Source organism: Tetrahymena thermophila, assembly GCF_000189635.1.
Source record: "Tetrahymena thermophila SB210 genomic scaffold scf_8254422, whole genome shotgun sequence".
Lineage (NCBI taxonomy): Eukaryota > Ciliophora > Oligohymenophorea > Hymenostomatida > Tetrahymenidae > Tetrahymena > Tetrahymena thermophila.
The window spans coordinates 248625-266074 of NW_002476204.1; the positions used below are offsets into that span (position 1 = coordinate 248625).

Below are 17450 nucleotides of genomic sequence, written 5' to 3' on the forward strand. Positions count from 1 at the left end.
ATTAAGTATTAATCTGAATATTTTTTAAATATAGATTACTTTAATTATTTTGTTAAAAATTTACAATAAACAAACCTTTGCACTTTTATAAAAATCCTAAATTGATTGATTATGATTGATATGACGCTTTTCTTACATAAATATGTTTATAAATTTTAATTTGATTAAATGTAATACTGGTAACAAAAATCCTCTTTATTATAGTAAATATTTTAATTTATTTTTAACCTAAAAAGACATTTCAATTAATATTTTCATTTCATTATATTTTTGTTATTTTGTCTGTAAGTATTTTCTAGTTAATTTCTAGATTATTTCTCGAAATATTATTTGAAAATTAATAGTACTTAACCAAATATTTTTAAGTAAACAAAATAAATATTACATAAAATGTAAAATGGTTAATTTATAAAATATAATTTTAAATTTTTTATTTTATTTTTTTTATAATATTTGAATAAATAAATTTTTTGTATGCATTTATAAAATAAATAAAATTCTAAATATTGTTTTTACAAATTATTTCATTAAATATTGTTTTTACAAATTATTTCATTAAATATTTTATTTAAAAATTAAATTATTTTATTCAAATTTTTTAACATTAAGTATGTCTTAATTCCTTTTATTTATTAGAAATTTGTTTTAATTTAAAACACTTAAAATAAATAATTTAGGATTCTCTTAATAAAATTAAATATTTTTGGTTATTTAATATCTATTTTTATTTCATATATCAATAGGTAACATAAAAGTTTTTAGACTAATGAAATAGTCAATTGATTCATAAAAAAGAAATTTAAAATTATTTAATTAAATTAACAAAAAAACTTAGTAGCCATATTAACATTTAGTTTTTCATATAATATTATAGAAAATTTTACTTTTCTATGCTTATAAAATCAGAATTTATAAGCAGTAATAATTAATAAATCATAATTAATAACTAAAATAAAAAATATAATCATATAAAAAAAAAAGTTAAATTAACAAGTTATGTAAAGATAGTAAAGAAAGAAATTATTGATTTCAAACAATATATAGCTAAATAACTAAAATGAGTTGAATTGTTCAAAAATAGAACTTAACTTTTTGCTCAGAAGAATAAATACTTACTTATAAATGAAATTTACTTAAAAATATTTAAAAGATATTCTAGAATATATTTAGATTGTCAATTAAAATAATAAAAAAATGATTAATGACTGTTTAGTTGATGACGAAAAAAAGGCTTAAAGCATTCATTTTACCAAACTAATATTAGATTTAAATTTTTCTCTTATAAGTAAAAATATAAAAATGAGTTGTAGTTGTGATGAATTAAATAGTGAATACTGTGTTAGGTGCTAAGTTTCTAAAAAAAAACATTTTTAGTTTGCTTATTTACATAGGAGAATGGTATTTGCTTATTAAGCTATAAAAAATAAATTATCTTTGCGTAAGGAGATAATTTAGGAAATTTTAGAATTAATATTTGATAAGTTAGAAAGGAAAAACCTACAAGAAAAACAAAAAAAATCATTTTAAATTAAAAAACATAAAAAAATATATTGATGAAATTATTTTGATAGAAAATATAAATAATAACAAATTTTTGCATACTAAATATGATATTATAAATAAAAGTACCATTTTTAATTAATACTACTAATTTAAATTTAAAATAAATAAATAAAAAACAGTTATATAAAATTAAATTTTGTTGATTTACCAACCAAAAATTGATTAAGTTTCATATACTGTAAATTGAGATGAATAAATATGTAGGTTTTCTTTATTTTAACCTTCAAAATTAAATGTTTCTTTAAACAAAATTGTGTTAAAAATACAAAATTAATAAATAAATTGGAAATTTATATTTGATTAAATTATTAAATATTAATATTTATAAGAAAAAAGCTATTACTAACAATCTTATTTTGTAATTTTAATACTTTTTTAATTAAAAAATTTTAGTATTTAAAATAATCTTTCTTTAATTTATTATTTTATTAAAGATAATATTTTAATATAACATATTCCTTATTTTTATCTTTTTCCTTTTCTAATATTATATATTTCTTTCTAAAAGTTTTTAAAACTAAACTAATATATAAAAGACAAGCATATTATAAAATTAAAAATTAGATTAAATTTTTATAAACATACAAAAAAATAAAGTTTCTATTAATATTTATTAAAATTAGTTTTAAATTTTTTTTATAAATGTAATATTTAAAATAATCATATATTTATTGATGACTTTATTATAGATATTATTTTAATTTTATTTTTATTTAATTATTCGTTATTTTTATCTCTTTTTAATTTAAAAAATGAAAAGTTCTAGCTAAAATTATTAATTCGAATGATGGATTTAGTTAAAGATAAACATATTATTGAAAAATATATATTTACATAAAAGTTATATATAAACACAACATTTATTAATTAATAAAGTTTATATTAATTTTTTATTAAAGTTTAGTTAATATTTAGTTTTATTAATTTATTTGTTGATATTTGAATATTTATATAATTGTTCATTAAATTTTTAAAATTATAGACATTATTTTTATTGAATTTATTCACAATGTTTATCTTCCGTTTAAGGCTAAATCAATAAGCTATCCAATAGATTTTCCTTTGTTGTTATTGGCTAAACTTAGGCAATATTCATAGTTTTTCTTAAGAAGGGCTGATAATTGCTTAGCCATAGATTCAACTTCTGGACTGTAGAATTCTTCAATGAGAGAATCCTTTAAGTTATTCTTTTATGAAGATATACCGATTTATTCCCAATAATTGAGAGGTTCTTCTGAAATAACAGTATCATCGGAGTCACTTAAGTTAACTATTTTTTCTTCATGTATTTTTTAGGTTTCTTTTTCATTTTAAATTTTAGATGAAGTTTTTTAATTTTCTTATTTCTATTTATCTTTTTTATCTTCAGAAGTTTATTATGATTTTGGTTACTATTCATTCATATTAACTTTTTATTATTCTTATTGTTACTTTTATTATCTTTTTTACTTCTTATTGGCTTTCTTTGAATTTTTTTGAGATGGAGTTTGATTAGCCTTTTATTATTTTGATATGTTTTCATATACATATTCATTTTCATCATCAGTAGTTGAAAAAGCAAAAGGATCTTAATCACTTTCAGATTTCATTTAATTTTAGTTATCCTTTTAATTTTTTTTGTTTGATAAGAATTATTTAACAAAGCTGTTTCTTAATTCTTATTCTAGTAACTCTTCTTCAAGTTTTTATTAATAAGCTCTTTGCAATTATTTAGCTCTTTGTTATTATAAATACTTCTATTGTTATCTTTATAATTCTTATTCTTCCTTTATTCTCTAGTTTCTCAATTGGTTATAATAGCTGTTTGTATAGCAGCTCTAGTTTGGAGTAAAGAAGAACTCATCTTCATCATCTGAAGTATCAAGGAAAGAACATTATTATCTGTATCTAGGAGCTCTTTGCTATCTTTATGGATAGAAAAATAAGTCTGAAGTAGTGAAGAACATTTTTTCTTATTCTTTTGAATTTCTTTATTGAATGATTGGTTGGCTATTATTAATTTTTGTATTAGTAATTGTTTTTTTATTTATTTGATTATCAATTTTTAGTGTTAGTTAAATTGATCAGATAAAGTGAAGTTAATGATATAGATACATCAAAAATAGAACAAATTAAGAAAGTTGAAGTTTTCTTTTTTTTAATAATAAAATTAAATAGATCAATTCTTTTCTTCTAGAAGAATTCTATTTTTCTAGATTGGCACAGTCAATAAATCATTATAATTATTAATTAAATCTGGAAATTGGAAAGAAACATAGTCAGATCATCCCCATTTTCAAGTTAAACATTCAATAAAACATTTTTTTTACATTTTACTAAATTAATAATAAAATATTTTTTAATTTATTTTTCTTGGAAAAATTAATTAGATTGCAATCAAATCTTCAAAATTTAAATTAAATATTAACAAAATTTTATTTTTATAAATGATAAAAATAATTTTATTTTATCTATCTTCATAAAATAAATTTAACTTTTTATAATCCAATTTTATTTTAGCTCTAAAATAGTTTTTTCCAAATATTAATTTTAAAAAATAAATAAGTAAATTGATAGATAAGTTTAAAGATATTTTAATTAATGGAAAAAGAAGAGTTAGTAATAAATAAATAAATGAAATAGATAATATTTTTACATAAATAATACAATAAATACAGTTGATAATTAAAATATATTATTTTATAATTTATATATAAGTTAGTAAATTATGCTATTAATATGCTATTTTCAAAGTTACTATCTCTTTTGCTGTTTGTTAAGTATTATATCGATATACATTCCCATTGTGTAGTCTGGATTTTACAAAATGACTTACAAACAATATGAATAATCTTTTTGTACAATCTTAGAGAGCTTTTCTGCTTTTTATTCGATTTCTTCTGGATATCTTTCTTCGATTAAGCAGTCTTAGAGGTTATTTTTATCAGGATTGCTATTTACTTCCTTCCAGTAGTTTATCTATTCTTCTTAAATATATGTCTTAGAGTCGACTCTGATAAATTTCGGTAAGTTATTTTATAAATTATTATTATTATTTTTTGAAGTCTGATCAGGTTTCGCTTAAGTATTATTTTGTAAACTTTCATTGGTAATTTATTCAAAAGAGCTATCGTGTTGGGAGTTAATTTATTCAAAAGAGCTGCTCTCATATTGTTTATCTTCATTTTCCATTTTATTAGGATCTTATAAATTTATTTTTTTATTCTTTACAGTCTTATTTTATTTTCTTTTATTTAATGAGGAATTCAATTTATCTACTTTTTCCTTTTCATCAAATGTTTTCTTCTCTTGTCTTCTTCTAAGTTCTTCTTCATAGGGATCATAGTTTGGATAGTGAGTAGGATAGTAATTAAATGTTGGATCATAATCATAATAGCTGCTATGATAAGGAGTAGGCTGATAATAAGGTTGCTTCCTTTATGGTTAGTGGTAAGGAGTATAGTTTCCATAAGAATATGGATTCCAATAATTGCTGAAGGGAGAATAGTACATTTATTTCTAATGATTTTTTTTTTTTTTTCACCTTAATTTGATTTTATTTTTTTAATTAAATTAATAAAAATAAACCAACAAATCAAACATCAGATTTTTGATTCTAACAATAATTTCTAAAAGAAAAAGAAAATAACCATGATATTTATATTATAATTAAAATTCAATATAATGAATTTAGATTCAAATCATCTAAGTTTCTATCAATTTTTCGAAAGCAAATTAACATCAAACTTAATTTGAGGTTATGCATCATTTAAATTGTAATTTTTGTTAATAATTTCTATTTTAGAAATAAATTTAATAATTTTAAAAATAGTAAAAATAATAAATCAATTTTGATAGGTTGAAAAACTTCTGACTTATCTAAATTTATATCAAATCTTCCTATAATTAGAAGTATAACTTTTATGTTTAAAGATAAAATAATATTTATATGATTTAATTTCTATTTAAAAAAATATTTAATAAAAAATATAAATTATGAAAGTAACCATTTAAAATATAGAAATCAATTGATAATATTGTCAAAAATATTGGATCGAGTAGACAGAAGCACTTTCTGGAACTTATTGATTTCTTGTTTTATTGTTTGTTTTTGATTAGCTAAGTAGTAATCAATTCATTAAATTAGAAAATTAATTATTTTCAAACATAAAAAATGATTAGAAATATCTACAAGTTCGCTGATTATATAATTCCAACTAGTAAATCTACACAGCTGTAGAAGCTCAATAAGAATATTTACAGCTTTACTTGGAAACCTAAGACCTAAATAAACTAAGAAGAAGATGATGAAAATGTGAGTTTCTCAGATCTACTTAAATAAGAAGAAGAAAAATTATAAAAGTAAAAATAAATGGAAGAAAACTAAAAATCATTTTCACAAAATTATGGAAATTATGATGCTAAACACATATATATGAAATCTATCAAAGATAAAGTATAAGAAAAGTCTTTAAAAGAAGATGAAATTGTTAGACATACTAAAGAGACATTCGTTTATTCCAATCAAGATAACCCATTCTTTAATCCAGATGCCGCTTCTATTCATAGAAATATGAATGCTGAAGAAGAAACTATAAGAGAGTGGTAATATTAATTCCAATTGAAGAACAAGAGAAAACCAACTCTTGCAGAAATGCAGGATGATCCCACAATTGGTCATATATTAGCTTAAAGAAAAAACTAGTTAAACATGCTTAAAGCTGTTGTCTTTAAGTATAAGATACATTGAAGAGTATTTAACATGTCAAAAAAAACAATTATTTATATATAAAACATAATATCAATTAGAAAATAATTTAATTTTGTATAAAAAAAATTATATTATATGTGTAAATCAATTAATTAATCATAATTATAACTATTTTTTAATAAAATCAATTTTTTGTTCTTGTTTGATATATTCTACCTGATGTCTGCACTAGCGAATAGGTGCTTTCAAAAATTTTTTTTGATTGATGCTATAAGGAGAACTTTATAGATAGAATATTGAGTATTATGCAAATTAAAAAAAATAATTAATTATAATTATTTGTTAACAACAACAAGTCGAAAGAATAGACAATAAGTAAAGGCAAAAGGGGCTTTTAATTCTATTAGGCTTAGGCAATCAGTCTAAAAAATAGCTTTAGAGATAGATTTTATTGAAATATATTGTATATCTATCTTCATAGAAAACTTTCGAAAAAGTAGTACTATTTGTATATAAGATTTTTATCTTTTCTTTTTCTTTCCTTTTTCTAAAAAAGCAGAGTTAAGAAAAAATATTTAATAAAAATTAGTGTAAATAATTATTTGAGTATAATTAATAAAAATAATAAAAAGTTATTTAAACCAATTTGTAAAAAATCAAAAAAGTTTTCTCTAATTTGAAAAATAAATAGTTCAATTTAAGCGAAAAATGATTGCAAATACCTTCAAGTGCATGAAAAATTTAAAGTTAAAAACTAACTAATTTAACTTATTAAGAAATTTCGGCTAACAATCTTAAATTGGTGCCATTAGATCTCTTGCTGTTTACAATAAATTCTACTTTAGTAACAACGAACAACCTACTGGAGTTGATGAGGGTTCTCATGACGACTTTGTTTCAAAGAAAAAAGTAGGAGGAGTTGATGGAAATAATTTAACTGATGAACAAGCTCTTGAAATGATTAATAAGGTACTTTAATCCTTCATTATTTATTATAAAAAAAGGTTATTCAATGCTTTAATTAATTATTTTTTTTTAATTTTAGTGGGTTAGCGGCAATAAGGTTTGTTTGTTTATGAAGGGAGATCCTAAGGAACCCAGATGCGGATACTCAAACTTCGTAGTCCAAACTCTTAAATTCTATAGTAAGCACACACATTTAAATTTAAATAAAATTTATAAAAACTATAAAACAATTTGAAAAAATTATTTAATGAATTATTCACAAATTATGCATCACTAATGATTTTTTGACGTTTAAAATTAGAAATCAAAGATTACAAGAGCGTCGATGTTTTGAAATATGAAGTAATTAGAAAATAAGTTAAGGTTTACTCCAACTGGCCCACTTTCCCTCAACTCTATGTTGATGGTAAGCTCGTAGGTGGTGCTGATATTGTCTAGGAAATGCATAAAGATGGTAGTTTGAAGGAACTTTTTAACAAGGTAGGTTTACTTGAACAGTGATCTTAAATAGCGAGATGAAATATTTATAAACAAGAGAATAATTAAATGGATTAGCACTTATTTTATATAAATTCATAAAAAAATTTTTATTGTGATTATTCCTTTTAAAAACTTATTTTTACAATCAATTAATTGCAAACTTAACAAAATTTTTGTCTTTCTTTTAATTTAGGAAATTTCTTTAAGAAATTGAGAATTTTTCTTTAATTAAAAAAATATTATTTTTGATTTACAAAATTAAGCGAAAAAAAAAAATATATTTATTATTTTTTCAATATGTTTTATAAAAGTCAAAGCAAAATTATTTTTATTTTTTAGAATATTTTCTTTATTAGACTTAGTGAATTAAAGAATAATTAAATAAGTATCTTTAAAATAAAATTTAGTTTTTATGAGATTATTTATTTTATATCCACTAAAATTATTAAAAAATTAACAATTTGATAGCAAAATATTATAATTAATCTTTTTTCCAGTTACTGATCGAAAAAGAAAAAAGAAAAAAATTTATGCAATTTAAAGCAATCAGAAAATTTTATAAATTATAGTAGTATTGAAGTTGAAAAGATAAAATAAAAATTTTAATTCTTAGTTAATTATATGCACATGCAACAGCATAGCAAAGATATTTTTACATTACAAGAAGCTGTTAGATTAAAGGTTTTGCTTCAAAAGCATAATAAATCTGAAAAGAATAAAGATGAAATTAATGGATTGTGCAAGGTATTATAATCCTTTATAGTTATTAATTAAGATAAAACGGAAGACTTTATATAAATATTTCAAATATTAAGCTAAGATCTTATTTGTTAATGTCTTATTTATTCAAATAGAAAATATTGCTTTTTGATCATTTGGTTGGCACTTAATTCTACGAATAAGTTATATCTAAACTAGAATGTAAAGAGTTGAAAGCTAACTATAAATTCTTTTAAAATGTAATAAAACAATTTAATACTTTTCTTTTTATGAAATTTTATGCTTAACTGTGTAAAATATTTCATAAACAAATGATTTATTTTGAAAAAAAAAAGATAAAAGACAAAGATTACATATATATTGTACTGCTTGGCTAAGTAGACGTAATTTTAGAACTATAAGACAAACTTACTAATTAAAAGGAAGAAAGGTTAATGAATTCATTTGGCCTAGGTGAATTCTTTTGGTGGGATGAAGATTAGTATACTGATCACAGAGGACAAGTTGTAGTTAAGTGTTTGGATGATGCGGAAATAATTTAAATAAACAAATCTTTATTTGATTCATACTCTTAAGTAATTAAAAATGAAAGCAAATTTATAAATTTGATTAATCAATTAAATAATTAATTATACAATTAACAAATAATAAATTGATTGATTGACTAATTATAAAATTATTTTTTATAAACTAAAAAAAAAAAGAAATTAGAAAAATAAGGTAATTAGTGTATAATTGACTTTATGAAGTAGGTCAAAGTCTTTGAAAATTTTAGCTAAGATGTCCTAAATGAGATAGTAAGCAAATCTACTCTTAAGTAATTTTAAGTAAATACTCTTATCCTAAGAGAGGAGGACCTTCCTGGTTATGTATATATAATACTAAAGGGGTAGTGTACTTGCTTGAAGAGAGTAGCTATGAGGAGATTTGACTATCCTCATTTGGAAGATTTAGAAGAACTTGTTAAATCACCATCAAAGCAGGAAATGCAAAATGGTGAATTCGATTATAAATTATTTGAAACAAATTTCATAAAACCTGGAGAATTTTTTGGGAGCAATGAAATAATTAATTAATAAGAAATTGAATATTCTATTCTAACAACTGAGCCAACTGATATATTGATGATACCTCGCCTGGAATTTTTGGGCTTCTAATAAAAAATTTTATACCGTAAAATATAAAATATTAATTTTTAAATAATACTATTGTTAAAAAATAAAAGCATTTTAGAAAGAGGCATAAAAAGTTAAAGAAGAGCTAGAACTAATAGAAATTAAGGGAATGACAAAAAAGGAATAAAAAGAACGTTAATTTTAAGAAATTAGATTACAGTATTACATGAAGAATAATTGGGAAACATTCAAAAAAAATACAATACAAAATACTAAGCATGAATAAAAATATAACAAAAATTAATTTGATAACTTGCTGAGATAGAAGTTCAACTTTAACAGAAAGAAGGATTACTTTATTCCTGATGAACAGGCTCATAAAAAAATATAAATGACAGTTAATCTACCACCAATTAATAATAACAATAAAAAAGTTTTTCGTCCTAATATATTTACCACAGAATCCGTAATAGACAGCAAATTCTGAATGAAACTAAACAAAATGTAATAAAATTTACTAAAAATTATTAAGTATATTAACAAATAAATCAATCAAAAATATTAAAAATATATAAAACTTAAGCTATCAATTGGTATTTTCTATTATCTAAAATATTTTATATATTATTTGTGTAAATAATTTTATTAATTACTATTTATCTGATTCTTTTATTCAAGAAATTAACAATCCTTCTCTACTTCTCTAGAACTAAAAATCTTTTTGTCAATCTACTAATTTGCTTGATTTAGAAAATAAAACGTTTAAAAAATAAATAGATAATAAGAACTAACAAATTTCCAAAAATTTATAAGTTTTTGTTACACCATTCCGTTTTATATACTTGTATGCTTTATACTTAAAGCTAAAGGAATTAATTACAAGTTTTTACTTTATTTATTAAATATAAAAAGAAATGGAAAAGTAAGAATAATAAATAACTTAAAAAAAAAATCAACTCATTATAGATTGATTGATTCATTCATGTATTTATATTTGTATCAAAAAATTAAAAAAAGCTTCGAAATAACATTTAATTAGCACTAACAATTAATTAATAATTATTAAAATATAAGTTTTAAAGGAATTAGTCATTTTATTATTATTATTATTGTTTGTTAATAAATATATATATTTTTTAGAGTAGTCATTTATTAAAAACTGGTTAATTTTTTATAAAGAGAAGAGCGATACAATGGGAAGCTGTTCAAGCATAAATAGTGTTTAGCCTAAATAAGAAGTAATAGTTAGAAGAGTCAAGGTTAATCCGGTTAAGATGAAACAGAGAGAAGATTTGAAAAAGTAGAAATTATCAAAAGATAGACTCTATTTAGGAGAAGATAGGACTGTTGAGGTTTAATTAGATTAATTTCTAATCTAATCTCATTTAATGTAGTCTTTACAAAGGCAAACTTCTACTTATTTAGGAACTTACATTTTTAATTCAAGAACTTAAAAAGCTTTCTAGCCTATGCTAAAGAATTTAGTTCTTGATTATTAAGAGTAATTTCCTAAGTGGCTCCTTTATGATGAATAGTTTCGTAATGATCAATTGCAAGAGTTTTTATAAAAATGCTAAGAAACAGCTAAATTACAAACTTAAGATGAGCAGTTTTAAAAAGATAAAAATGAGAGCGAAGAAGATGATGATGAAGATGAAGACGATGATGACCAAAGTGACGATCAAAGTGATGATTAATCATAAAATGAATCAATGAAATAATCTGCTAGCTAAATCAACAATAGAAAAAATAGTAAACCAAATATTGTAAGGAAGAGTAGAGAATTAGATAAGATAAGTTAAGGTGAAAATGATGGCAAGTAGGAAGATGGAAAATTATTGTCATCAAATAATTCTTAAAGCTAAATAAGAGGAAGTAGTAATAATAATGGCCAAAGTAGGAGAGTAAGCGGCTAGTCTAATAAAAATAACTAATTATTTACTAAGACCAAATCTTTTGTAGAAGAAAAAAGCCAGATCTCTAAAAAGAGTGCTGTACAAGATAGTGATAAAGAGAGCGATTAGGACAGCGAAGATGAGCGTAATAAAACTAATATGCATAAAGTGTAAGAAATATCAGGAATGAGAAGGCCATCGAATCATAAAAATACTTAACTATTATAAAAGCATGTATTTGATGAGGAGAACTTATTAAGAAGTTCTAATTCTGGCTAAGCAACAGGTAAAAAGAGATAAAGCAATGAAGCTCATACAATGCTTTAAATAGAAAGTAAAAGTCAAATTGATTCAAAACCCCCAACAAGCAGACAAAATCGTCCAAGCAATGCTAATAATACTTATGTTATTAAACAATATAATATTGTAAAAAACGAATGGATTCACTCAGCTATCTGCAAAACAGAGATTAAGACTCCTTAGAACTTATTAGAGTTTAAAAGGAGGTACTTTTATGAATTTGATAAAATGTCTGCCTTTCTATCTTACTTGCTTGCTTTAAAGCGTTAAAATTTTTCAAATTTGCTTACCTTTTCATACATATAGATAGGTGAGACTCAATATAACGGAGGAATGTTTAAGTCTAGAAAATAAAATTTATAAGCTTTAGCTGCTAATGATGCAAAAGGTAAATAGGGAGATATGCACTAAAGTGTTAAAAGAAGGTAATCACTGCTTAACAAATAAGATCCAGATGACGAAGAAGATAGCAAATTAATTATGTATATCGATAGAATTTTTCCTGAATGTGGCAAAACATTAGATGAACATATTCACTCAGTAGCTCCCGGAGAAGATTTAATTAAAATTTGTGCCAGGGCCTTCCAAGTATTTGACACAATTGCCAATACACTTTGTAAAATGCATAGAGCTGGTTTTTCATATAGAGTTCTAAAGCCATCTATGGTGAGAATATTTGTGTCAAACCGATAAACTCACGTTTATTTAGATAGTCCTGATTTCATTTGGAATGAATAGGAAAGCAAATACTTGCAAAGAAGAATATTAAATGAAATAGACTATATGTATTATGATTGTAAGTGCTTAAGTGCTTTGATGGTTTATTATTTCTAAACAGTCTTAGAACTTAGAAATAGGAGGAGAGACTCTAATCGTCCAAATATGAATGCTGCAAATTAGCATAACAATAACAATGGTTCTTTAAGTAATGCTAATTCTATGATTGAATTTATTGGTAACATAAAATCCCCAAGAAATAATTAGGAATCAATGACTTCAATACAATAAATTACAAATGTTTATAATTTTACAGAATTAGTTGCTTTAGAGGACTAAAATGAATTAGATTAAATATTAGAAAAAATAAAATTACCATAAATTGCATAAGAAGCCTTACAGTAATTAGTTATAGCAGATTTCCATGCATAAAAGCCCATAGAAGAATTTACAGTTAGACTTTAAGGTGTATTAGAAAAAGGGCCACAAACTGCTTTTAAACATGATTCATTAAGTGCTTTTCTCTCATACCATGGAGACAGAACGTTAAAAAATGATAATTAGCATGTTTATTTCCGCCGTAAAAACTAAATTCACTTCTATGAATTCGAAAGCAAAACTTTTAAAGTCATAAAGCTGATTCGTAAAAAGGCAAAATTCCCTGTTAAGACACATTTAACATTTTCTAAATATGACAACTGCTTCTACTTTTTCGCTGCATCAAACTCAAATAAAATTGTCAAAATTCCTTTAAATATAAACACTACAGAGCGTCATATAATCAACTAAAAGTCAGAAGTTATTTTTTTCAAGTCAATTAAAAATATGGAAATAGAGGATCCACAAATTTTAACAGTTGTACCTGATGATTACACTTTCAGACTATTCGTATTTAATGGTAAAAAAACTACTGATCCTGAGACAAATGACAATTATTACAATTCTTACATTGTTCAAGTCTAGTATAAATAGGAATAATTCGGATCTGATGATTGGAATGAATAAATTAGAAGTAATAAGTTTACTCAATTAATTTAATATATTTAACTTTAATTAAATAATTATCATTAAACCCAAAAAAAGTATTTTAAAATAAAATTAATATTTATAAAAACAGTTTATGAAGGACCACGAAATTATCTTTGGCGTAGGAAAGCATTTCATTTTTATGATCCTCACAATAAATTTATTTACTGCATCCTAGATTCATTAAATATTTTTGAAAGAGGAATTCGTTATTCTTATTTTGACACCTCTATTGAAAAAGGTGACTTTAAAGATGGAAATCTTAGGTTTGCTTGCAGTACAGAAGATGTAAATAATCAATTAATTAAATAATTTCTTTAACACAAAAAACCCATTTAATTTAAAAGAAAAATTTAATAAACAAACATTAATTTATTTAATTCAAATAAAACTTGAATACGTTTAATTAACAAATTTTTTAACTAACTAAAAAAATAATAGATTTTTAATTAGTTTTGCGATCTTAATATGAATTTATCTTAGTTTGAATTTTGTGTAGAAGTCTAACACGGAGTATTTTTGTTGTCTGCTTCAAAAAATATTTATATTTTAGATTTTAATTACAAGTGTTTTTATTCTTTTAGCACTTTAAAATAACTTTTAAATTTTGATAAGAATCATGAGAAATATCCTCATAGACATCAATATGCTTATGAAATTCTAAATCAACCATTTGAAGTAAAGTTTAATAATGCACTCAATTTAGGTAAGAATGTAGTCTTTCAAGAAGGGATGCTTCATATATTAGGTAGAAAGGAAGTTGAAACTGTTATATGCTCGTACGAGCTTCTTCCAACTTAAGGTGTTATGATTCTAAAAAAATGTGTTTCTTTACATTCTTTTGATGATATTCTATTAAAATCTCCTAAGCAGCTTTATGATATTTGGACTTTTTAAGAATTTAAAAGAATTGTTTATGAGAAAGCAGCTGGAGTAGGAGAGGATAAGAATGATACTGGATTAAAGCAAATGAAAACATTGATTAACATTAAAACTATTTAGAATGAAGGAGGAACTGGATAGCATAGCAAAATAAGTGGTAGCGTTTTAAGCCCAACACCATAAGCTTAAAAAAGTGTTACTATTTAAAAATTAAAAGCAGATGTTGGAGGAAATGAAAAATTAAGTCATTTTGCTACAAACAAGCAAAATACTTTATTTGCTCCATCACCTTAAATATTTGTTAATAAAAATGGCAATATTGGAAGTAACAATAACTTCTTACTTGCTGGCAATAATACTCCTTAATTAGATTATAAGATATTAACGCCAATGGCAGGTTCTAATCGCTCAAACAATACAAATGCTGCCTTGTTAAATGATTAAAAAAACTAGTTATCTAAGCAGGATGAAATAAGTATGAACCAATTTATGGCAAAACTTAACTATCTTAAATAAGTTCCATCTAATTTTGATGGAACAGTAGAACAGGATGGAGATTATTAACAAAATTAGTTTAAAATAATTTCATTATATTAACAAACTGGAGAGTATTAACTTTATCGTATATTACATTAATCATAGCTTTATAATTTGCGTAAAATTGGTATTGGAAGTATCTCTGAGTATGAGTAATTTGTCTAATTACTTGAGCTTAATGCGCAAAGCAAGTACCTAATTTAAATCAAGCAGTGTTTCCTCATGTAAGATGATAACACTGGAGCTCTTTTTGTCAACATTATCGAGGAAGATAGCGAATGGAGTCTTCTTGATGAGCTTAATAAGCGCATAAAAGAGTAAAATTATTTTAAAAGCTAAGAGCTTGGTACAATTTTAAAAGCCATTTTCAAGGCTGTTATTTCTTTATAAACAATTGAGTTAGTCCATGGAAATGTATCACCTCGCCTTATTTATTTCACAGGTAAAGGTTATATTAGACTCGCTGGGTGGTATTTAGAAAATAGAGAAACTTTTCAAAATGATTTTATAGATGCATGTACACTAATATATCAATTAGCAACTCTTGAATATGACGAGAATTTAACATTGACATCAAGCTACATCTAAGAAAATTAAGATAAACTTAAAATGTACCCAGGTCTTTCTTCATTTTTGATAAACAATATGCTCATCTTACAAGATGGAGATAATTTAAAATTAGATTAAATTAGTGAAGATATTAAAGAAATATATTAGAGTTTACAAGTAAGTTACATAAAAAATAACAAGGACACTCTCTCGAGTGATAATAAACGTATTTTTTGGATAGGATATAATACTAATTACTTAATATCTTGCCATTATGAAGAACTTACCTTTTGTAAAAATGATGTTGTTTATCTAAATAATACATAATATAAATTTTCTAAGCATAACATGTTTACTTTCGATCATGAAAGAATGATCTACATGACTGGTTCTTAAAAGTAATCAATCATTTATATATACCTTAAAAGTTACTTAACTACAAACTATGATATTTATTTATTTATTTATTCATTTTTTGACAAATTTTATTTATTAAATAGGGAAGACTTTAAAACTTAACAACAACCATTTTATTGTATGGATTTTTCCTTTTAACATTAGGCTAAAATTAAATTAAGATAGTTAAAAGATATTCCTAACTCTATTTTATAACCCTCATTATACTACTGTAATGATTTTGTTTACTGTATTGGAGGTTACTAAATTTAATTTGATGGTTCAAAGAGCATTTCAAAAAAAGCGTATAGATATTCTATCAAAACGGAAGACTGGGAGTAAATTTGTGATATGCCAATAGGTGTTGTCAGTGGCACTGTATTATCTGGAAAAGACTATGCTTTCTTATATGTATTTGGTGGTGTATCTGAGGAATTAGAACTTAGAGGAAGAGAACTAAATTACTTAGTCTATGACATTGAGTATGATGAGTGGGCATTGAAAGTTGATCTGTCAATAAAAAGTCCTTTTATTAATAATAGATATGTAAAACCTTGTATTGATCATATAGGCAACAATATTTTTGTTTCACTTTATCGCTAAAAAGACTGCATTTATGTTCAGTTCTTTGAATTAATAAAGGGAGGAATAAATATTAAGTTTAAAATTGAAGACGAAAGAGATGAGTTAATAAAAGAATAAGAAGAAGAAATAGATATATTCAATGACATCAAATATTAAGATTATTTTAAAACATATTAAGACGATTTATCTTTTATCTTTGTTAGGGATACAATATATTTCCTCGATGAATTTAACAATGCCCTTATAACATTAAATTTTGCTAACTTTAATAATATAAAATACGATAGAACCCCTTGTAGTATCATAGCAAATGAAAAAGAAAATAAAACAGGATTAGATAAACAAATTACCATAGATCGCAATACATCAATCGACAGTTTTTACTTTAATGGATACTGATTAATTGCAATTGAAAACAATAATTATAAATTAACCCAGAAAAGCATTTAATTAAAATCTTCTAATCCTAAATATTAAATTAATCTAATTTATTAACTTAGTTATTTGCTCATTCATTTTCATGAAAATTAACTACGAATATTACCTATCAAAATGAATATATATAACTACAAATATGCAAAGTAATTTAAAAATTTAATTTATTAAAAACAATTAACTCAAATTAATATCTACATTTATATTTTTTTGTTCATTCTATTTTGCTAGTTTATATCATTTTTTTGAAAGCATTTAATTCCTTTAATATCAATAAAATCCATAAATAAAATAGAATTTATTAAACATGATTACCCATTTCGATTGAAAATTAAATATTTTTGTTAAAAATAAAATATCAAAAAAAGAAATTTTAAATTAAAAATTAAATTAATAATGTAGTTTGCATTAAATATAAGCACTGAAAAAGACTTAACAGATTGTTTAAATTTATTTAGTTAAAGTATATTCTTCAAATTACATTAAGTATTATGATTATTCTAAAATAAATTGCAGTAAATTTTATGTAAAATAAATATTTATTTTAATTTAATTTGATATAAATAAATTTTATTTAAAATATATAAATAAATA

The 17450-nt window shown here is 22.8% G+C and overlaps 6 protein-coding genes across 6 annotated transcripts; 3 read left to right on the forward strand and 3 right to left on the reverse strand. All coding sequences in view use genetic code 6, as the record gives it.

The window, feature by feature from the left end:
* Positions 1 to 2567: 2567 nt before the first annotated feature.
* On the reverse strand, positions 2568 to 3617 carry TTHERM_00691750 (hypothetical protein; the record flags this gene model as incomplete). Its single annotated transcript, XM_001032140.3, has 1 exon — positions 2568 to 3617. Exon 1 carries the CDS (start codon positions 3507 to 3509, stop codon positions 2568 to 2570), a length of 942 nt encoding a protein of 313 aa, XP_001032140.3. The 5' UTR covers positions 3510 to 3617.
* A 673-nt stretch (positions 3618 to 4290) lies between these two features.
* Positions 4291 to 5055, reverse strand: TTHERM_00691760 (hypothetical protein; the record flags this gene model as incomplete). The annotated part of the gene is made up of 1 exon (XM_001032141.1): positions 4291 to 5055. One exon carries the CDS (start codon positions 5053 to 5055, stop codon positions 4291 to 4293), a length of 765 nt encoding a protein of 254 aa, XP_001032141.1.
* A 932-nt stretch (positions 5056 to 5987) lies between these two features.
* On the reverse strand, positions 5988 to 6413 carry TTHERM_000691778 (transmembrane protein, putative; the record flags this gene model as incomplete). Its single annotated transcript, XM_012799829.1, has 1 exon — positions 5988 to 6413. One exon carries the CDS (start codon positions 6411 to 6413, stop codon positions 5988 to 5990), a length of 426 nt encoding a protein of 141 aa, XP_012655283.1.
* Positions 6414 to 6961: 548 nt separating this feature from the next.
* Positions 6962 to 7720, forward strand: TTHERM_000691779 (glutaredoxin-like protein; the record flags this gene model as incomplete). Its single annotated transcript, XM_012799830.1, has 3 exons — positions 6962 to 7222; positions 7299 to 7398; positions 7521 to 7720. The coding sequence occupies 3 exons, from the start codon at positions 6962 to 6964 to the stop codon at positions 7718 to 7720; spliced, it is 561 nt and encodes a 186-aa protein (XP_012655284.1).
* A 600-nt stretch (positions 7721 to 8320) lies between these two features.
* On the forward strand, positions 8321 to 10021 carry TTHERM_00691780 (glutaredoxin-like protein; the record flags this gene model as incomplete). The annotated part of the gene is made up of 5 exons (XM_001032143.2): positions 8321 to 8443; positions 8554 to 8658; positions 8755 to 8994; positions 9124 to 9592; positions 9645 to 10021. The coding sequence occupies 5 exons, from the start codon at positions 8321 to 8323 to the stop codon at positions 10019 to 10021; spliced, it is 1314 nt and encodes a 437-aa protein (XP_001032143.2).
* Positions 10022 to 10727: 706 nt separating this feature from the next.
* Positions 10728 to 16820, forward strand: TTHERM_00691790 (kelch motif protein; the record flags this gene model as incomplete). Its single annotated transcript, XM_001032144.2, has 4 exons — positions 10728 to 13458; positions 13564 to 13760; positions 13914 to 15838; positions 15941 to 16820. 4 exons carry the CDS (start codon positions 10728 to 10730, stop codon positions 16818 to 16820), a joined length of 5733 nt encoding a protein of 1910 aa, XP_001032144.2.
* Between the last annotated feature and the right edge of the window lie 630 nt (positions 16821 to 17450).